At 42.3% G+C, this 22,951-nt stretch overlaps 1 protein-coding gene across 2 annotated transcripts in view; it reads left to right on the top strand.

The window, feature by feature from the left end:
* AKAP12 (A-kinase anchoring protein 12) overlaps positions 1-22,951 on the top strand; it is a 31,105-nt gene that overhangs the window by 5,387 nt on the left and 2,767 nt on the right. Inside the window, exons 2-4 of one of the 2 annotated variants that reach the window (XM_072331340.1) lie at positions 4,794-4,980; positions 16,269-20,059; positions 20,730-22,640. In XM_072331340.1, coding sequence (XP_072187441.1) covers positions 4,794-4,980; positions 16,269-20,059; positions 20,730-22,640 — 5,889 coding nt within the window. Of the gene's footprint in view, positions 1-4,793; positions 4,981-7,725; positions 7,936-16,268; positions 20,060-20,729; positions 22,641-22,951 lie in introns of those variants that run through there. The other variant, XM_072331341.1, reaches the window with a different exon arrangement.

Below are 22,951 nucleotides of genomic sequence, written 5' to 3'. Positions count from 1 at the left end.
CAGGGGAAGATTGGTTTTGTTTTGTGTTTAATGTGTGGGCTTTTTTTTTCCCCCCAAGTACTGTTATTTGCAGACATTTCAGTGAATCATTATGTGTAAGGAGCCGATTTCCTCAGTTGACCAAACTACTGTAAGCTTTCTCAAAGTTTCAGGATTAAACTTCTGGGAAAATATTAGAGACCTTTACGTTAGTTTGCTCAGTTGTTCAGACAGCTGGATCTGGCTATTTTAATAATCTAACGTAGAATCTCTGTAGCAGGATTAACAGAATGAGGCAAAATTAACCGTGGTACATTTTGGCCTGGTGTGAGGAATCCTTGGAATGATTGGGTCTGGTACAAGGAATGTTGGGAATGATGGTGATTCCTGGTGGGGGAAGAGGCTGGGAAGTGCTAGACCATTCAGACTAGTGAATGAATGTGTGAAGCATGCTCTAACGCACCATAAACCATCAGGGATCTTCTGTTAATCCACACCTCGTGTGGTTCTTTGCATTATATTTATAGATGTTTAATGGTGTATACATTTAATGCATTTAATACATTTAATACATTTAATGGGCCCAACCGCTGGACTTCCGTATCTAAAGAATGGAGCAGAAACCACTGTAGGTGAGATTGATGTGGTCAACAAGCTGTGATCATTTTAGTCTGATGAGCTGTGCATCAGTGTTTGGCTTCTGTCTTTGCTGAGGGTATGAGGGAAGTCTTCAGAAATTATTTGTGTGATTTATGGAAGTGACATGACAGAAGCAAAAGTGTTCCATCACTGATGGCTCTTTGTTTTGAGAGTGATCAAACAGAAGGACCAGTGAACTGGGTAACCAGGTCTTTTCAGTTTCTCCTGCATTTATGTGACAACACATTCATAAGATAATTCATAATCCAGGGAGGGCTATGAATGAGTGCCAGGGAAACCTGATAAATACTAATAAATGTACCAACAGTAATGTCTCTACTTGTAGGTAAATAAAGTGCTGAACAATCAGATACTCAATACTTCTAACTTTTATCTTCAAGGTTTTCACCCTTCTCTCTAAACTCTGACTGTATATTCAACTAGACTTTATCACTATTCTCAGTGGAATTAGGAACACAGCTTAGTAAATTGGAGATAATTGGTCTAAACTGTGCTTCAGATCCTTGCAGAGAAATGAAGCAGTTAATGTGAGTGAAAATAGAAATTAGTTTCTTTCAAGAGCTAATGCAGTGGGACAGACTGCACTGACCCTCATAAAGAGCCTGAACAACTTTCTTAGAATACGAACTTTTTTTTTAACCTAACTGCTCTTGTCTCCCTTCACATTACAAGCCCTCCTCACTCCAAAAAGTACATATTTTCTTCTCCCTTGTATGCATTTTAACTTGCTTTATCAGTTTTGATGTTTTATTTTATGGAAGCGAATAGACTACTTGATTTGGAAATCTAAACTTGCCCTCCAGTGGCCAAGAATCACATCAGAATCTTTTTCCTAGAGACTGGGCTAAAGTGGTCAGTGCACCCTCAAAGGGTGCTGCAAATCTGGTCAAACATGTAATTACTGAGGTTTTTCAGATATTTATGTTTTGCTAAATCTTGAAAGATGTGTCCTGCTTTCAAAACTTAGTTTGTGTACAGAGGGAATACAGGTTATAATTCTACCAGCTGATAGTTTAAAAACTGCTTCTGGTCTTAGCATTTAGTATTGTTTAGAAGGAAATATCGGGATGTCACTGTTCTTCGTATAGGAAAGTACAGTTGCATTTGACAGATCTTAAGTGTTATCTACTAGATCCAGTGAGTTTTGAATTTTGATCATGTATGTTTCAAATAATACATAGTCACTGTTTTCCTAAATTAATTGCAACTGTAGAATAAATTAAGGACTGGAGGATTATTAACTGTGATAATAGCTTGTGATTTCACTGTGGGTTTGATTTAAGGAGACAAGTTGTACTGCGTTGAGGTACCTAATTCCTATATTTCTTGTCTTATTATGGAATTATTTGAATTCTGTGATTAGTGTATGTGCCCTGGCAGCCAGAAGGGCCAGCTGTACCCTGGGGGGGGGGTGCATCAGACCCAGCACTGCCACAGGCAAGGGGAAGGGTTGTCCTCTCTGCTCTGTGCTGTGTGACCTCACCTCCAGCACTGGGTGCGTGTGTGGTCACCACAACAGAAGGACACAAAACTGTACAGAGCATCCAGAGGAGGGCTAAAAAGATGATGAAGGGTCTGGAGGGCAAGGTTTGTGAGGTGCAGCTGGCGTCCCTGTGTTTGTTCAGCCCAGAGCAGAGGAGCTGAGGGGAGGCCTGATGGCGGCTGCAGCTCCTCACAGGGAGCAGAGGGGCAGCGCTGAGCTCTGCTCTGTGTGAGAGTGACAGGGCCCGAGGGAACGGCATGGAGCTGTGCCAGGGGAGGGGCAGCTGGGGGTGTGGGACAGGGTCTGCACCAGAGGGTGGTGGGCATGGAACGGGCTGCACAGGGCAGTGGGCACAGCTCCATGTGCTGGAGTTCAAGGAGTGTTTGGACAACTGTCTCAGACTCAGGATTTGATTTTGGGTGGTGCTGTTTGGAGCCAGGGGTTGGACTCAGTGATCCTTGTGGGTCCCTTCCAATTCAGGACATTCTATAATACTGCATATATGTCTAGCTTTAAGTGGCTTGTTGGAAATGTGAAGAGAAAGGCAAAGGCATTTTTTAACAAGGTGAGGAGTGCTAAAATACTCAGAGCTGTTGTTTTTCCTGTGAGTTCAAAGAGTTGCTGGTGCTAAGTCTGAGGGTGTTGCCTTGAGATACTCATCCATGGATTTATCTTCAGTTAGCCAAGTGCCATTAGAACTAGTAAGGTTAAGGTTGTTTTGGTGTTTGCAGGAGTAACAGTCTTAAAAAGAACAAATGACTGCAATGTATTATATTTAAATTAAAAAAAATAAACAACTTCTTGAGATTCCTAATGAAGAGTCCCAAGTTAATTTAAAAATTAGTCTGTTATTTTCTGTGTTTCTCCATCTGCAGTCTTTAATTGGTTGTTACACATTCAATTAATGCTGTTTGCAATTGCAGAAGATTGACTTGGAGTTTTACATCCTTTTGTTCAGTGCCGTGGCATTTTTATTCCTTCTGAGTTCCTGTGTTTTAGATTTATGAAAAGGATGATGTGAGAAGTGGGAGTGCAATCTGAGTGTTGAGCCATTCCGTATTTCTTCTATTTAATATCTGGTCTCAGCATGTGAAAACTCTGAAGCCAAATTATTCCATCTGTGGTATTGGCAGTGATGCATAATGGTGTCCTTTTTCCTGAGGTGGATTATGTGGCTGTGAAAGGCAGCTTTGAGGAGTGCAGCAACGCCAGGTGGAAACAATTTGGCTTAATTAAGGGCTTCTGAACTGGAGATTGGGAACCCTAATGCACGTTCCTCGCCTGTGTGGTACTTTGCTTAGATCTCGCCTGGCACATGAAAAGGTAGCTGAAAGATAAGTGGGAAGCCCTTTCCCTGGCACATTGTGTGTTGATTTGGAATTTCACTGCGGCAGGCCAACTGTTAATAAAAATAAATAAACAGCTCTGCCCATTCGGAATCTCTTAAAGTGGCATTTTCACTGAAGATGCTCAGGAGCGTGTCATCTTTCTGATCCCGGTTTGGTGCTTCGAGTGTTTGGATGTTGCGTTCCATTGGAAGATGGGGTGCATCTGTGGTTCCCTCACTTAATTATCAAGTCTTCAATGCCAGTATTTTGGGAATACAGCAGAGTAATAAGAAAAAGATATGTAATTAAGGTTTGCTTTTCCACCAGAGGAACTTTAGACTTGCACTTCAGGAGCAGAGGTTTGGGATGCGTCTAATTAGTCGAAACAGCTTCTGTTGGAAGGGAATGTGATCAGTCGGAAATCTAGTTTGTTAAGCAAAGGGTAAAGAAGTGTGTGTGGAGGGAGCTGTTTTTGTTTTGTTTTAAATGATTACAACACAATCGTTTAGGTGTGTTTTTATTTTGAAAACATCTTCCCTTGTTACATGACAATCCTATATAGTTTATATATAGATGTTCTGGAGGTGATTAAAATGTATCAAATATAGAAACTGAAGGAGAGATTTATTTTTTTTCATAGTGACTAATTTAGGGAAAAAAAACTTCAAATATTATAGTGTGGCGTCCTGAAATATTGCAGATTGTTTTTCTCTGTTAAGAATGAGCTCTACGTAGTAACTGAGGCTCCGGAACTCTAGTTTTAATCCTAGTTTCACTGAATTTCCACATGGGATTTATGTAGATACTTTCTGTCTTGAATAGTTCATTTTCTTTCTTTCCTGTAACTGTACTGCTTACGATCATGAGATAAGCACATCAGCAGAGGAGCAGTCTTGTATATATCGGAGCAACTGTGCCAGACATCTTGAAGCATGAAAAATATCTTTCCATTAGCTAGATTCATGTTATCCCAAAGCTTTCCTCAGTGTTAGAAGGTGCACTAGAAACATATTTTACACAAGGTTGTAGGACTGTTTGTAAGATCTGCTTCTTCCTCATACTTCAAACAGGAGAGGAGTACAATAAATAGCCCCAGATTATGGCCTGTTTTTTACTTTTCTCCCAGTAGTGTTTTGATTTATTGAATTTAATAATCTTAAAACAGGAATGATGCTACACAGAAGCATACGAGTATTCCCCCAAATGTGTGCGTGCCTTTACCCAAAATGAGAAAGGAAGAACAGTGTTTTGTACAAAAAAAGCTAACCTGGTATTGATGACACTTTTTCTTTCTTCCTCTTTTTCCTCTGCTACCGTCTTTCATCCCATTTGTGACTATCCAGGCCTTAGATGCAAGTTCACCTGTACCTGATATTAATGAAGACAACTTGGAGATTGAAGTCCTGCAAGAGGAGCCTCAGCAGCCAGAAGCTGTTACGACACCCCAGGAGCTGACTGGGCAGCAGCCAGAGGTGACTTCGTCAGTCCAAGAGCCCCCTGGACAGCATGCAGAGGCCCTCATAACAAGTGGTAAGTAAATTCCTGTGTTTAATGGGCTCATCTTAGAGGCTGGATGCTAAGCAGAGTGAGAAGTTGACATGAGGCTCAACTGGCCATGTAATAGTGAATAGGTAGTTGCTCAGGTGGTCTCTTGGTTACTCAAGTGCTTGTAGAGTGATATTTTATTTGGATGAGTTTTCTTTAAGTCAGAGTTTGGGTACCAAATGAATTAGGACTGAGGCTGTCAGTGGAACAGGATGCCATCCTTCCTGCCTTTTGGGGTGCTTCTTTTCCCATAGTGCAGGCCAGTAGTGCTTCTGCTTGCTATCAATGTCTGGACCATTTGCCTGAAAGAACAGTTCAATTTCTACTTCCTGAGTTAGTGTTTCATGCTGTGTAGACCTGTCTCTTCTTTTACAGTTTTGTTTGTTTGTTTTTGTTTTAATTATGTTTTTAATATCTTCATTCATTAATGATATTGGTGTTAATAATGGACTGGTTGAGGTGGGAAGGATCTCGGGAGGCCCTCTGCTCCATGCTTCGCTCAGGCAGGGCTGCTGGGAGCAGGCTGCCCAGAACCATGTGCAGGTGGCTTTTGAAAAACTGTTTTGAACTGAGAAGAAGGGACAGGCAGCTGTCCATTGTTTCTCTGTTGATTAAAGCTCTCTTTCATACCAATTTTAATCAGAGTTGCATTTTGACCTCCCAAATGTGTGTTACTGGGGGGGGGGGGTACTCCCTGTATGCTCTCCTCAGGGAATCTCTTCTGCCCTGCCACCATGCTGCTTGTTCTTCTGTTCCTGCCCTTGCCAGGCTTTTGTTTCTGCTCCTTCCAGCACTGGGAGGCACCAGCTGCCAGGAGCCAGCTGTGGGCTGACCTTCTCAGCAAAGCTGTGGTGGGGGAGATTCGGTCAGAGCAGACAGTGAATGCTGTGGAATGAGGGAGCACGGGAGGGAGGGGAGGGGAGGGGAGGGGAGGGGAGGAGGGACCACATTTTTCAGTGTCAGCCTCTGGAGCAGCTTGTGGCAGTTGTGTTGCCTTTCACATGTTCTGGGTTTTGAATTCTTGTAAAGGCAGTTTTTTTGCTACATTAATTGCCATTGCTGATATTCCAATAGAAGACTTTTCCATATTTTGTTTTATGTCAAGCTTTTGCACCTTATTCCTTATCCTTTTGGTAGAGGCTTTGGGCACTGTACAACTGGGATGCAATGTGTTTTCTCTTTTGCTCATGTTAAACACTGTTCTCTTTTAAAATCTTACTCTGAAGTGGGTAGGGATGAGAGAAGATGCTCGAAGTCATGAAGGAGTAGAAATTACCCAATGATTTAAAGTTGTGTCAGTACATTTCATGTTATTCAGCTTCTGGATTGAGTAATAGAAAAGGCCTTTAAAAGGGCATGAATTTCAAGTTAATAGTCAAAGTAATTTTTATTGTTTCATTATGAGTTGTAGCTTTGGGTGTACAGAAATTGTGTTCCTAAGGTGTGTAATGAAAAAGAGGTGAGATGCAGGTGATTATAGGTGATGAAACGCACGGTGCTTTATGGACACAGCGTTGGGAATGCTTACTTGAGTAGGCTGCCCAAAAAGGCTTTACTTTCTTTAGGATCACCTCTCATGTGGTTGCATGATGAGTGTTGAGTGGGATCCCACCTATGTGATAGCAAGATTTATATGAAAAGCAAAACAGTTTCCCAGGGTTTGCTCGCAATATTTAAACTTGCAAAAATAAAAAGCAAGCCCTAATGGAGGTGATGCAGCATATGTTTTTTGCTATCGGTAGCTGGTGACAACAGCATCCATAGAGAGGAAAAACTGTTAAAGCACTGACAAAGCTGGTTCTTCAAGTGAATGCTACATTCAGATATCCATCTCTCTTTGTATCTACCCTCTGGTCCCTGCAGTGTCTGGTCCACATGAGCTTAAGCAGATGAATAAAGGTGTGTGTGTGGGGGGGGGGGGGTAAGTATCTTTTACATGCTCCATTCAGAAAAATCTTTGTCTCCAGTGAGAGAGATGAATCACTGAATTCTGTATTTCCTTGTTTCATCTTGTTTGTCAGCTCTTTAAAATCAGAAATAAAGCACTGTGGCAACAGGGATAATTGCTTATAATGAAGGAATTGAGATTTTTCTATTTTTCTCGTGGGCCTGCTCCCCATCTCAGTTGGGCCATTATTTGAGTCTGTGTTTGGCAGATAGTTGAAGAGAGGCAAAGCTCATCACCGTTGTTGCTGTCACATGAGGCTAACTGGGAAGTGCTGGTGGACACAGACACAGGCTGTGCATGGCTGGCAGAGCACCTGGGCAGAAGCTGAGCTTTGGAGATACCCAATGCAATCAGTAGGATTATTGTAACTGTACTGGGGGGTCAGTTTGGCTTGGATATTGTGTGGCTGCTTCGGAAAGGTGTTTCAAAAGTTAGGACTGAAGCAGTCTGTTCTTCAAAAACTGGTTATTTCTTAGTTTGAAGCTTATAGTTCCTCTCATGGAGGAGAAAAAAATCAAACAACAAAAAAACAGCTTGGGAGTGAAAAGTAGCAAGATAAATATTTGGGAGCATAATTACATTAATTGCCAGCAGTGAAGTGATGGAAAGAGAATAGTTAAACTGCACTTCTGCAGCCTCCAAACACTTCCAGAGCCTCACATGAGGTCTGGTAGCCGGCAATTGGTGCTGGCTCAGGCGAGGGGAGGGATCCCGCTCCTTGTTGGCGCACCGTGTGAGCCCAGCCCACCCCCGAGTCGCTTTTTGCTCCCTCGGTTGTGTAGTGAACAGCTGAGGAGGGAATGGTCCTCCACCACGAGCAGCTGCCGAGGGAGAGAGGCTGTGGGAGCACGGCTTCGGTCTGCCCTGCTCGTCGCGTCTGGTGAGGCAGGAGGCTGCTCCAGACCCACAGATATCAGGAACTGCATACTGTGAGAAGGAAGTTTCTTATTATTAGTGTAATTTAAAAATGATGGGGACCATAACAATCACGGGTAAGGCAGCGTTGCTAAAATGTAAGCTCTGTTGTGATTGGGTTCTTTGTTTGTTTGTTTGTTTTTGCTTTTTCTCTCTCTCTCTCTGCTGTTTAGTGCCTGGCTTTGCTGTGTGACTTTGTGCTGCAGTGGGTTTATAGCTTGCTGGGGTGGGGCGTGCTGGGTTGTGTATGCTGGAGCGCTCCTCGGGCTCTCACAAGTATTGTGTGACCCGTGATGGTTTCCTGGCAGTGGGGCGGGAGGTAACAACTCAGCCGTAAGTGTAAGTATTTGATCCGAATGGGAACCATTTCACAGCAAAAGCTGCTGAAGTTTTAAAACTTCTTGTTACTTCAATTGCATGTTTGAAGTGGCATCTCGAATGCAAGGCTGAGGCACGTAAAGGTGCTTACAACTCTTTTCTGCGGTATCAGAATATGACATGGGGTCTGAAATTGAGCAACAACAACAAAGGAGAGACTGATAGTTTTACCTTTATCTCTTGGATAAGATAAAATTTTGCAGCGTTGGGCTGTATCTCACAAGCTAAACCCAGTGCAGTATAAGGACCTGTGAAGTGGGCGTCTTTTATCCATAGTCAGATCATTTGCATGAGATAAATCGATCTTTAACTTTGCTTATAACGAAGGAAAATCCGGAGGAGAGTAACACTGTGGCATAGGAATGGGGCTGTGTGTGTGTGTGAAGGATCTCAGCCTGGGATATCGGAGCTTGATGTTATGTGCATAGGGCTCTATACAGCTTAAGAAAGTACAGTGTGAGCCACTGAAGTGTGAGAGCTCCCACCACAAACCAGCTGGGCTTTCTGCCGAGGTTACACTATTTGAAGGAGTGATGCATTAAAGGGGGGAAAAAAAAGAAATCTTATGCTGCTGCTTTTTCACAAACTTCTGTCTTTTCTCTGGAAACAATGCAGCACTATGACCTTTAATTAGATATATAAAAAAGGCTTAGCTGCTTAACGGTAATCAGTTTGCATCAGAGCTTCCCTCATTGTGATGTCTTTAGGAATCCGCTCAGTCTTTTCTGCGCTGTGTGAATATTCGTTTGTTTGCTTTTATGTTGTTTGCTGGCGAACTGCTTCAAACAAATGGTGGGGGCTGTCCGTGCAGAGCACTCTGCTGTTACAATGCCTCCCGACAACAAAGCCTGCAGAAGTCCAGCGCCGTTTGGAGCTGACCCTGGGGAGGACCGTACGTGATTTGAATCAGTTAGTAGGGGAGAAGGTATCCCACTGCTGTTTACAATGAGGTTTTCATTAAACTTGATGTTTAATGAGCTTATCACATGCTGAGTCTTTTTCCTCGAGGGTTCTGTATTTTTTTATTTCCCTTTATTGTTAGTATTTAAAGGTTAAACTGTTTTTCTACAGCAATGCCTTTATAGGGTTGCACAGTTTAATCATCTGAGGCTTTCCTTATTTAATAATTCTTGTAGAAACTTGAATTTTCATCGTATCACCTCTGCTTCTGTAGTGTATTTCGCAAGGTCCAGCTCATTGTAAGCGTTATTGTTCTTTGAAGGGACAGAGTGCATTTCCTTGTTGGTATGCGGGAGCGTATTAAGCTATCATTTGTCTAATTAGTGTAGCTACAACAGCATCTCCTTTGTTTGCGTGTGATGGTAATTATCCCTTATGCAGATGCTTTGAACAACAACAACTTAAAAAAAAACAACCTTCCGATCTGTTTCCCATTGTGCATTTTTGTTAGGGGTGCTCAAAAATGTTGCAGTGACCTCTAAGCCGTGTTGCTTATCCCTTCCTTGCTGCTAACAGAGCAGATAGTTTTCTCAAATACCCAACTGCTAGTGGTGCATCTGTCTCGGGTTTAGTGAATACATTCTATTTTAAAAAGCAAAACAAAGTCAGAGAACATGAGATGTGGACGGTATGGACAACCATGAAATCTCATAAATATTTGCAGCATGCTGGTTTGGTTCACAAGCAGAACAGCTGGACTGGTTGGAGAGTAGTTTATTGTTGTGAGTGCATTTAATGAAAAAGCTTTAAATACGGTAACTGTATATCCGAGCCGCAGTCAATGACCTTCCTGTTAAAAAGAAAACAATTTCAGAGGCTCTACACTGCTGTCTTCTTTTGCTTTAGCACTAGTTTTTATTTTATTTATTTTTTTTTATGAAACATTTGAAATGAAAGAAGAAATACTTTCAAGTCTCAAATGAATGAAGTGCACCATGTCCCACGCTGGGATCTGGGAAGTTATTCTCTGGGTTGGAGCCGACAAGTACAGCTAAAGCATAAACTTCTAAACATAAACGGGTCGCAAAAAAATGTTATACAGCGTCACAGCGGAAATGCGTCCTTTTAAGTTTATTTCATATGAGGTTACGTGCGATGTCCCTTCCTGGGGGTGTTGCTTTTGCTTTCTTAGGGAGTCCTTAGCCATGAAAAATTACAACTATTTCTCAACTGTTTTTTTTTCTTCTTTCTTTTTTGGTATGTGAGATCTTGGGACTTAACTTTTCAGTTGCCCGTCAAGTACCAGACAACTAAAGGCTGAACTGGACGGGGCTCCTTGTTGTTAATGGTTTGACGGAAGAGCATGAATAGAAAGTGCATGTATGCACTCTGCAATTGGTTATGCATAAATCTTTAAGTCCTCCCATGGTATTTAATTATTCTGAAGGAAACTTCTCCCCACAGTTAATGCTGTGAGGTAGTCCATAGAAATAACAGAGGGGATAGAATGGGAAAGGAAAATGTGTGCTTTTTTGTGGTATAAAAATGTGTGTGTTGAAGTAGAAACGTAAATATTGTGAATAGCAGGGAAAGAAAGATAGGGTTTGAAATAAATGGTCACCATCTCAGATGAGCCACGACAGTGAAGCCCCCAGGTTTGTTGGAAAGGCAACACCTGGATGTATTTCTGCTTCAGGCTGTTACTGAGGAGGGGGTGGTGGTGGGGGTTGTTTCATTTACTAAACCTGACCTCCCGAAATCTGAGGTCAAAGGAATCATGAGCTGGGGAACGGTGTCCAATTCCCGCACTCTGCAACGAAAGCCCCAAAGCACAGCTTATTTATTTTCATTGCTTAAGTATTCAATTTCCCTAATAATTCCCAATAGGCGTTTTGATCTAAATGAATCTATTTAGGGCAGGTTCTCTGCAGATGTCACTTCAAACTGCATTTTGTTGGGTTTGTTTTATTTTCAACTACTGATGCTCCATTTGGATCAGTTGTTAGCTTTGCTTGGCTTGGCCTTCAAATGTTTCTGCTAATAGAAATTGTGTAATTAAGGAAAAATGGGCATAATGAGTGAAATCTTGGTATTGAGCTCAGTTCAAATTCTTTAAATTGTGTTCTCCTGCATCCCTATCATGTGAGTTCTAGAGCACTAAGTGTTCTGTGTGAGTCACGTTTGTGGCAAATCTCAGTACAGTGCTGAAAAATGATTCTGAAATCATCTCTCAGCTTCAATTTTCATGCAGGTTCGAGCAGGCCCACCAAGAGCGTTGTGTGTGCAACAGGATCTGGCCTGAATACTTAGACAATGCATAAATGAAAACAAAACAGCAACAAAAGTTCTCTGGAGTCTTTCAGTGGTCAGTCGGGTTGGAAACACAGGGCGCAGGGTGTGTGTGACATCCATCTGATAGACTTAGAATGCGGGGAATTTATGGAAAAAATCCAGCACAGCGCTTCAAATCCTTAGGGGGAAAAGTCAACCAGCTCCAGATGTTGACATGGTTGACTGCGAGCGCTCCAAGTGCTGTGTGTTTAACTCTTGCAGTCGATGCTTTTTTTCCCCACTGGCAGCTACCAGCAGAGGAGTGTTCTTACTTCTGGAGACAGAGGAGATGATGGGAGTGGTTAAGTCCAACTGCCATGGTGGCTCTTTTCCTGCTGAAGAAGTGTTGTCCATTAAATTATTTTTTAATAGAGTGAGGTGAGAATTGGTTTGACAGTGCTACTTTTCCAGCATCTTATCAATATACTTAAGGACAGAATGCAAATAGCTTCTTACCCTGGACTAAGCTACCTAAAGAAGTTTAAAAAAAATAATAATCAAGCTCTTCTCATTAGCCAAGAGGTATCCCGTTACTTTCAGGAGGAAGGAGACCACCTGCAGTGGTTAAAATACAATCAGCACATTGATTCCATCTTAAAGTGTTTGAAAGTTTCACTGGTGTGTAAGCAGTTAAAATGGAATTTCAGCTTCAGTCCTTAGCCACGATGGGTTTAAACGGTGAAGTGGATCGATGTTGTGCTGTGACCTGTGACTTTTATCCCTGCCTCTGGCTGTAGCTGTATTCCCTGGTTTTTCTGGGCAAGTCCATAGCTGGTGGAGTAGCCTTACCCTCAGGACAGGCCAAGAGAAACAACATTTGGGAGCGTTTCATATTTTGTTGAGGATCTTTTGTGTTCCCAAAGAATGCTTTCAAATCCTATGAATTGATTCACAAAGTGAATGATGACTGCTTCAGTGCTATTAACAGCACCTTGTGCAGATAACTTGCAAAGCCTTTGCAGTAGAGCTGCTTGTTTGCTTTGCGTTCAGAGGTGTGCTAACAATGTTTGGGCACCAAGAATGTCATTAATAAAAAACATCACTCAAGAATCCAGCTGCTGAACAGCAAGATCAGCATGCATAGTTGGCTTCTTAGCCAACTGCACCATTGGGTAGAAAAACATCATTTGAGTGTTAATCCTGGAGAGTCATGGCATGGTTGTGAGTGGCACTTGGCTTGCCCTGAATGCAGCACAACCTCTGGTGGCACAGGCTGATTGGCCTGCTGTGTCACCCTGTGACCGGTGCTGGGGAAAGGCAGCTGGAGCAGCTGGTGCATTGATTTACATGAGAAGGAGCAGAGGGAAGCAGCAAAGCAGGGCTGGGAACAAGGGCAGATAGTCACCCTGAGGCTGGCAGCTGAGCTCTGCAGTAGAGGGGAGAAACGCCTTCCATGTGTGCAGTGAAGGAGTGACACTTGAGTGATATATGAAGCAGAGCTGCAGCTTTTCTGTCTAGCATTAAAAATGTTTGTCACTCTTGTAAAGTTGTCTTTCTCTTCTGCAGTTTCCTTAATGAAGTATTGCGAGGCAGTGTGTTTTCAGGCCTTGCAAGGGAGGTCTCAGTGCTGTCGACCTGCTTCAACAGTTCCTAAAAGCTTATGCCTATGCCTATGAACTTGTGTGTTATCTTTGTTTTCTTATTCCATTTGTGGTCCTACTATATACCAGTTGGATCTACAGGTTTTGTAGTAGTTCTTCAGCTCTTTTCACCTGCAGAGCATTTTTATTTATTTCTTTATTTTTATGTTACCGTGTCTTTATATTAATGAGTTATGAATGCATCAGTTTACAAATAGAGTAAGCAAAAATTCCCTGAGTGCTTATCATGAGTATGAAGAGATGCCTTTATCAACTTGTTGTATGCCTCATCTCTCACCTTGGAAATAAATACCTCATTTGTTTGTATTCTCAATCATTCTTCTATTATAGCAGTCCTGTTTACCCAAAACTCCTCTAAATTCCTAGAAACAAATTTAAGAGAAGCAGAGGGGGGAGGGGGGGAAGAAACATAGACTCAACTGCAACTATAAACTTTAAAACAAGCAAACAAAAAAAAAAAGCACCTTTTTTTTTTTCTTCAAAATGTTAAGCGTGTCTTCCCAAGGGCTGCATGTGGGAGGATAGGAGAACCCTCACAAAGCTGTATCCACCTGCTCAGCAGTTGCCCACGAGGGTCTACAGTCCCTTTTCTCTTCTCTTGTACTCCCACTACCTTTCTACTTCTGCGCTTTCCTGCACAGAGCCAGCATCCCCAGCTGGCACACAACTCACCTTTATCTGAGTCGTATCAGATGGAGACAGAGCATCCCATATGTGAGAGTAAGGATGCTGGCATCAGTGCAGGTCTGAGGAGGAGCAGGAGGGAGGCTTTGTCAATCTTGTTTACATGAGAGGAGCTAGGATGCTTGGCTCAGGATCAAATCCGTATTTGACATTAAATGATAGGTGTTTAATTTCATAGCTGGTTTACCCTGGAGAAAAAACACACAAAAGCTTATAGCATAGACAAAGGGAAGAAATATCACCTTCTCTACCTAGGGAAATATCTATTAAAACAAAGCTTATATGTATAAATGAATATACATATATAGAGGTAACTGAGGTATCTATTTATATATGTGTTAGAGAGTATATTAAAGATCGAATCTCTCTATTACTAGGTAATTTAGAGATGTGTTATGTACCGTAGCACTTGAAGAAATACCAATGACTTTGTGAATTCCCGCTGAGCCATGATAAGCTTCCTGTTCAGATTACGTAGTTTGATGGCAAGGAGAATGCATTTTTTTTCCTGGACCTAAGAATAAATGAACACGGATACAAAAGCAGTTCCTTGGCTTTACCCTGATGTACGATGAGTGTACAACTACATGTGTTTGATTCATAACCTGACTCAGATGTGGATGACTCAGTTTGGATGTTTCTATCCTTGTTTGAAAAATTCAGGGACCTGGGCTGTTATCAAAGGTCACACTTCTAAGTGAATCGGAATTAACGAATAAAGCAAGTAATTTTAAGCTGCTAGATAACAAGAAAAATAAACAGCTTTGCTTATGTTGCTTGGGAAGCAACAACCAGGAAGCTGATGATAAGGTAAACATAATTTGCCCTATTATGAGCCTATAGACTTCATTTTTCTGTAGTTGTTTCAGCCCTGCCCAAGGTACATTGTCCTTGTTCTTATAAAGATGCAGCCCTTCTTAAAAGGGTCATGTACAAGCAGTGCTGAGGAAGCATTTAGGCTGGAAGCGACCTCTGGAGCTCAGTGGTCCAGCCCTTGTGCAAAGGAAGGCTCACTGCAGTTGGATCCAACTTACAGATGGACCAAATAAATGATCAAATAAATGCTAAATCAATTTTTGAGAATTGCAGTGATGTATGTGAAGGAAAGCACATACAACACTGCTATTTCCTGCGTGCCCTTCTGCATTGAAGCACCACATGTGAAGCTTAATGAAGGGGACTATGCCTTCTCCTAAGATGTTGCCTATTAACATTGGATTTTTCAATTGTTTTGATGGTCACCTTGGCATAACAGCAAGAAGAGCACACTGCCTCATGCGTGCTCTTCCACTTGGCACCTGTTACACGAAGTTGTGTGTCAAGAACAATATTCAATTGAACTCCTGACAGGATCAAAGACAAAGAATCTTTTGGTATCTTGTACGTGCTGTAGACTTTTATCATTGTGTGTTGTTGATCACACAATTCCTGTTAAAATTCTGACTAACAATAACAGTTTAGTGCTCATTTGGAGCTTGCATTTAGAGTTATTATAACTATTTAAGTATGTAAAACAGTGTTACTTCTCTGGGGGCATGGGGCAGTTTTGTGCTCTAAACTCGATGTGTGCTGGCTTCTGAACTGCCACATTTCAGGATCATTAGCTTATATACCAGTCTGTGAGTTCCTTCAGCTCATGGCTATAAGGAGCGATAACATATAAACTGTCCCAGCAAGGTTGAGAGGGTGGCTGCCAATGTCCTAAATGAAAAATTCAAACAGTGCTCAAGAAAGAGGCAATGCAAACACGGATGTGTGAGGACTGGAGGGTAGGATTTTACCTGCTTGCTTAGTAACAACCTCATTAATTTTGAGCAGTGTTGAATTGCTGTAGATGATGCTTATGTCTGGCTTATGTCACAGGTTAACCGTGACAAATGGTGATGTGATACGTGGGACTGTTCCAGGATTTATGATCTTTAAAACAAATATGTTGTAATGCAACTGTCCTGGGGTTTACAAGTTTTCAAGAAAATTAGGGAATTTCTCGTGGGCATTTTCACATTTCACTGTTCTTTTGGGACAGAACTGTAAAATAAGCTTTCCTTTACTTGCTGTCAATGTAGGTCAGTACTTCAACCCTCCCACTCCCCAAGGTTTCCTTCTGCAGGGAGAGGATTCTGAGCTTTACTTCAGAAATAATTACGTACACAATTCTTTACATTCTTTGAGTAATAATTGGGTAGAAATGAAATGTTTGTCTCATAAATCTGTTCTACGGTCCAAAAGAAGAAAAGTGCTGCAAAAGTGAAGAAAATAATGAGTTTTAAAGGTGCAATTGTGTATAAACTTTGCAAGAATATATACAATGAAATGAGGAAGGAGAGGGATTAAAGTAATCTTTGATGAGAAAAAGACTAGTTCAGAAATTTTTAACAGTAGCACATAAAGGCTTAGGAAAGCTATATATATATATGTGTGTGTGTGTGTGTGTGTGTGTGTGTGTGTGTATATATATATATATAAAGGTATATTACAATAATAAATCAAGAAGGAAAATATTCTTTTTTTAACAGTTGAACAAACCGAACCTTCCAGTGTAACTCTGAAGGAAGACGACGCCCAAACTATGGAGACAAGTCCATCTGACTCAAGCACTAAGGATGGTGTAGCTGCTGAGAAGGGGGACGCTCATGCAGATAAGCGGTTGCCGTCTTTGGAAGAAGATGCAGAAGATGCTGAACATGCATCTGAGCCGCAGTCTTATGATCTGGGCTTTAAAAAGGTTTTTAAATTTGTTGGATTCAGATTCACAGTAAAGAAGGAGAAGACAGGAAAATCAGAACCAGTTCAACTGCTTACTGTAAAAAAAGAACCACAAGTCACTGAAGGAGCTGGTGATCAAAAAGAAGTCAGCTCAGAAGAAACAGTGATGCCTGAAGATGCACCCTCTGCAGAAGACAACACCAAAGACGCACTGAAAAATGAAAAACCAGAAGATGAATCTCCTAAAACACCGGAAGCAAATGAGATTTGTTCTCAGTCATCTGCTTCAGCCACTGATACTGCTTCACCGCTAAGAAAGTTTTTTTCTCAGGGATGGACTGGATTTCGAAAGAAGAAGAGTTTTAGGAAGCCCAAAGAGGATGAACAACAGTCTCCTACAAAAGAAGAGCAAGAAAAAGAGGGAGCAACGTTAATGACTGAAACCAGTGAAAAGGAGAAATCAGAGTCTGAGAAGCAAGTTGAAGAGAAGAATGTGACAGCAGTAACTATTGAAACACAGGAGAAAGAGCAGACTGAAGAGGAAAAGCAGGAGTCGAAGACTGCCATAGGATTTGGTGCGAGTGAGAAGGAGGAGGTAACTGAGCATGATGAGAAAGATGTAGCAGCAGCAGTTGCTACAGCAGGTGCCAAGGAGGGAAAAGCCGAAGATCAAGAAAGTAAATTGGTGGAAGTCTCAGAAGATCTTGGTGAAAAGGAAGAAAAAACTGAAGAAGGAGAGAAAGAAAGTGAGGTGACAGAGAAACCACTTACAACAAAGTCAGTGATGCCTGTAATCACCACAGGTGTGAATGGAGAATTGAAGGCATCCACAGAAGTCCTACCTGTAGGAAGAGATCTGGAGTCAATGGAGAAATGTGAAATAAATGACAGAACTGAAGTATCCTCTGAAGAGAAACTTGGAACAGGATCTTTGTTAGCAACGGAAAGTTCTAGTGAAGATTTAAAAAAATCTGAAGGAATAGACGGAAGTAAACCTGTTCTAGTAGAGAAGGAAATGTTTGATGAAAAAACGGAGGCAGCAGAATTGGAAATTTCACCCACAGCAGAAGTTGTCAATGAAAAGTTAGAGACCCAAGGAGAAGCTCAGGATGGAACCACAGAGAAGAAGGCAAGCAAAGAAGATGAGGCAAAACTGGCTCTGGATGCTGCTGGACCAAAGTCCTTTTCTACTTCTGAACAGTCTTTTGACACAGAGGATGATCAACAGTCAGTCAAACCCACTGATGAAGGACTGCAAGGCAAAACTGGCACTGATGGTACCAAACCAGGCGAAATAACCACAGAAATAACTCCTGAGGAAGCAAGTGGAAAGAGGCCTCCAGAAGGTATCACAAATGAAGCCGAACTGCTCTCTTCTCAAGAAAAAACTAAATTACAAGGCAGCCCTTTAAAGAAACTATTTACAGGTACTGGATTAAAAAAACTGTCTGGAAAGAAGCACAAAGGCAAAAGAGAAGAATCTAAGTTAGGGGAGCAAGGAGAATTAACTCAACACTTATCAGATTCCCCAGATAGCCCGGAAGAACAAAAAGCAGAGAGTTCTGCTTCTTCTCCTGAGGAGCTGAATGAAATTCCTTCCTTGGAAAAATCTGTAGATGGAACACAAGTCTCGGAAAATGAAGATGCTGCTGTTTCAGATGTGGAGAGGAAAAGAGAAAGTGTGACACCCTGGGCATCATTTAAAAAGATGGTGACTCCCAAGAAACGTGTAAGAAGACCTTCTGAAAGTGACAAAGAAGAAGAAGTTGATAAGACAAAGAGCACTGCAACGTCGGTCACTGAAAACCCAGCTGAAGAAAATCAGGTAGAGTTGAAAGAAAATGGAATGGACCAGAAACCAGAGAAAGTCACAGAAGAGCCAAAAAGAAAGGTTGACACCTCTGTGTCTTGGGAAGCTTTTATATGTGTAGGTTCTTCAAAGAAAAGAGCCAGGAAATCATCGTCATCCGATGAAGAATCTGAGCATAAGCTTGGTCAGGAAAGCCAAAAAATAGAAGAATCTGGACAAAGCAAAGAAACTGCAACAGATGCGATTCTTACTAGCTCTCAGGAGAGTGATCAAGGACAAGGAAATTCCTCTCCAGAACAAGCTGGAAGCCCATCTGAAGGTGAAGGGATTTCAACATGGGAATCATTCAAAAGGTTAGTCACTCCAAGAAGAAAATCCAAAACAAGAATGGAAGAGAGAACTGAAGACTCTGTCACAGGATCTAGCCTGGAGCATTCAACATCAGATGGTGAGCCTGGAAAAGATGAATCATGGGTTCCGTTTAGAAAACTTATGCCCGGCCGCAGGAAGAAGAAGTCAGATGGGAAGCCAGAAGCAGCTCATCTTAAGCAAGCAAGAGACGACATGGCAGAAACAGCTGAAGAAGATTCGGACATTCCAGCTGTTGTTCCTTTGTCTGAATATGAAGCAGCAGAGAGAGAGAAAATTGAAGCCCAGCAAGTAAAAGACGCTGAAGTATTGAAAGAAAGAAGCTCAGAGGAAGAACGAGTTGAAAAACCAGAAGACTCGCTAAGTGTTAAGCAAGCCAATGAAGGGCTAGTACATGCAGTTACTGTTAGTGTTGTAGAAGGGGAAAGAGCAGTTACCAGCATTGAAGAAAGATCACCATCGTGGATATCTGCTGCTCTGACAGAGTGCATTGAGCAGGAGGAAGAGGAAGAGAAAGAAACTGGGAAAGTACTTGAATCAGAAGTTGTTGTAGAAGAAGCAATGGTAGTTGCTAAGACAATGCCAGAGATGAGAAAGGATGTAAGTGATGATACCACAGCAAGTGAGCTAGAGTTAACCTCAGAGGCGGTGACTGCTCTAGAGGAGACAGCAGAAGCTTCCTGTGCTGAAGAAACGATGGAAGTGTCCTTTGCTGAAGAGACAACTGAAATGGTTTCTGCTGTTTCACAGTTGATAGAAACTCCAAATACTACAGAGGAGGTCACACCTGTACAGGAAGTAGAGGCCACAGAACAAAATCTGAAAGAATTAGACAGACAGACCCAAAAAGTTCTTCATGAAGTTGCCGAAAGAGTGAAGTCTTCAGATGTAGCGCAGCTGGATTCTGAAAGAACCATAACAGCAGCTGTAATTTCAACCGTGCAAGAAACTGAGTCAGAAGAGAAAGATGATGCTAAAGATGAGAAAATTGTAGGTGAGGGAACGATTTTGCTTGAACAATCCTTGAAAAAAGGAGAAAAGCTGGAGGATGATGTCCAGCCCCTGGAAGGTACAGGGAGTGTTCAGGGTGAAAATGGAATTGAAGAGAGGGTACACGAAGGTTTAGAGAAAAGTGGAATGTCTGCTGCAGTGAAAGAAAGTGCAGAAGGAGATGAAAGTGTGGATTTATTGAGAGATGAAGGCCACCAGCAGATGTGTGAAGAAGTAGTTGTAGAAGACCATGAAGAAATAGCTGAAGTGCAGAGAACAACAGAGGAACCTTCATCGCAAGACAGCGAAGCAGTAACTCCCAAGGAGGAGCAATTAGCAAAGCAGAAGCTTTCAGAACAAGAGAAAGTGCCCCAAACAGACTTGACAGTAGATGAGAGGAGAGATGACCATATTCCAGAAGTGCAGGCTGCAGTAAGTATTACATAAAACACAAATGTTGATCTGACACCTGATTTAGAACCAGGTTGTGGCAATATTCCTATCAAAGACCCTTGTTGTGTAGTAACTGACGTTTGTTTTTAATGAGACGGATGCACAGAGGTCCAGAAGAAGCAGCTGCAGATATTTGTGCTGCAGAGTAGTGTGGTGAATGTAATTCCTACAGAAAGGGTGTGGGTGATATTATGCATGGATCAGAAGGTGCTGAAAACAATTGTCTTTAGCATGCAGCACACTGACTGAAGATACTGTATGATACTTTACATAGAACTGGTAGCTTCAGTCACAGGCATAGACAGTTGCAGCTGAGGCACTTCTGCAAAGGGAGAAATAGAAATCACGTCACTATCTCCATGTCATGCAGGAGTTACTATGACTGATTTGTTTCTACCTTCTTTCACCATCTTTCTGGCTTAGTCTGTGTTCCAGATGTGTCAGCTGTCCGTTGTTTCCTGAGCTGTGTCCTGTCAAACGGGACATGCTGGGATCTTAGTGGCCCAGGAAACTCAACATCATCAACTCACGTCCTTTGCATAACCCCACTCCCCTCATGGTCTTATATTCTGCTGCTCTTGCATCCAGAGTATTCTCAGTCTCCCCCAGCTCACACCCTTATTTACAGGACTATTACCATTCTCCACAGGTGCAGAATGAGATTGAAGATGAAACCTCAGCGTTAGGATCTACAGGAGAAGAGCCTGCAGAACTTGAAGGGGAGGGTGAAGCACTCCCTGTGGGACCAGTGGGTGCAAAAGCGGTTGTCGCAGAGGTCCCTGTCAGTCCTGAGAGTCAAGATGAAACTCCTGAGTTAGTCTTGCAAGAGCAAACTTGTATCGAAGCAGTTCCTAGCGAGGCACCTGCACAGAGAGAGGAAGATGATGCTGTGCTCCTTGGAGTAAAGAGCTCAGAAGTCATTGCTGCTGAGGTCCCAATGCACAGTGAGGTAGAAGCCTCAGCTCTTACATCAGAGACAACTGGCTCAGAAGCAGCTGAGGCTGCTGAGCAGAGTGTGAGGGATGGGGATGGCAGGCAGATTACAGCAAAAGATCCTGTCCCTGTCCTAGAGCCAGAACGCATAGAAAAAACAGCTGAAACTCTCTCCCAAAGTGATGAAATCGAAAGTGGTAAAATAGAAGATTCCATGCTCAAAACTGAAACACGCTCACTGTCTGATAATGCTCTCACTGAGCACCCTCCCAAGACCGAAGAAGACGAATCTACTTTAGCATCAGCATGCCTAGATGTCACTGAAAATGGAAGCACCATCTGCACTGACATCAGTCCTAAGACAAGTGAAACACAGAGCAGCTTAGCTGAAGAAAGGACTGCAGAAACAAAACAAGAACTTGCAGAAATCTCAAACAGTCAAGACTTTCAGAAACAAGAAAACATAAATGGCCAGTTGATGGAAACAGTCGAAGAATTTCAGTCTGGAAAACAGGAAGCTGTGAGGGATGATGAATGTTGTTCAACAGCTGTCCAGCAAGAAGTTTTCTCTGTGCAAGAGGAAGGCTGTGACTCGGCCTCCCCACCAGCTGAAAGCTCAGAGGCTCTGGAAGTGCCTGTGCCTGTAGCAGCTGCAGCAGCTGAAGAGCATGTTGTAGCAGAAGCTGCTACGCCCACAGCCAAAACTGTAGACCCCTTGGCAACCACACCAGAACAAATGGCTTCTGATGAAGTCCCAGCTTCTACTCCCAACTATTCAGGCTGTGAGACTGCAGAGCCTGGTACCGTGGAAGCACCTCAGCCTCAGGTAACTCACGCTTATGTTAATGGAATATCAGAGAAGCAAGAGAGTTTCTGGAGTATGGATCAGCCCAAACAAAACACTGCTCCTTTAAGTGATGGTCTCACTCTCTCCCACGCGGAATCTGAGACGGATGTTGTTCCAACTGGGACTATAGAGTCCCAGAGTACAAAAATCGTATTGAACGTCATCCAGACTGCTGTTAACAAACTTACAGAAACAGAAGAGACAGCTGCCTTAGAGTCAGAACAGCACACTAAGTCCAGAGGGAAAAGCCCGTCAGACATGGCTTTACCTGAACTTTTGGAAAGTACGCAGGTAGTAAAGGAAGAAGAGGTATCAAGTAAAGAGCAGGAGCTCCAGCAGTCCCGACTAAACAAGCATGTTACATTAACAGAGTCTGCAGATATTCATGCAGCTGTAGAAAAAGCAAAAGACATCCTGTTAACTTCTGAGGCGCTGGAAGATGGACCAAGTCAGAATTCTGACTTTGTGACTACTCCTGAAGACATTTCAAGGGATAGAGTGAGAGTTGAGAACTCAACATTAGAGATAAGTACCTCAGAAGATTCAACCAAAGACATCCTAGACATACGCCAAGCAAAATTGAAGGAAAAGGAGATTGGAAAAGTTGTGGAGATCTCAGACCAACATATAGGTAAACAAACGTGTGGAGAAAGGGAGGAAGACGGTCACCCACTAGTGGAAGATGGAAAAACACAAACATGGCAGGACGATGGTTGCCAAGAAGACATAGATTGTGATGGTCCACAAAGTCAGAACTCGTTGGCTCCTGAGGCACTGAATGTAAGTAGTTTTTTTCTTTCCCTTTTTTCTCCTCTATTTCAGAAAAGACAACTGCTCCCTACTTTAACTGGCCATAGAATTCCCCACACAGTCTTTACTGTCTCTCAGGCTACTTAGTACCTTGCTTTTTTCCATACAGATACTCTCACATAAAAGGCCTTTGTCTTGGCTTGTAGTTCAGTGTGATATTTCTAGGAGGTAAAAAATGGTGATTTCCAATTCTCCTAGGTTAAACACCTGTAATACAAGTCTGTGTAGGATTTAATCCACGAGCGTGAATCAGAAAAGGTGACAGTTATAGTCTCTCACGC

This window comes from Excalfactoria chinensis, chromosome 3 (genome assembly GCF_039878825.1).
Source record: "Excalfactoria chinensis isolate bCotChi1 chromosome 3, bCotChi1.hap2, whole genome shotgun sequence".
Classification (NCBI taxonomy): domain Eukaryota; kingdom Metazoa; phylum Chordata; class Aves; order Galliformes; family Phasianidae; genus Excalfactoria; species Excalfactoria chinensis.
This window is presented reverse-complemented; position numbering and strand designations above follow the sequence as displayed.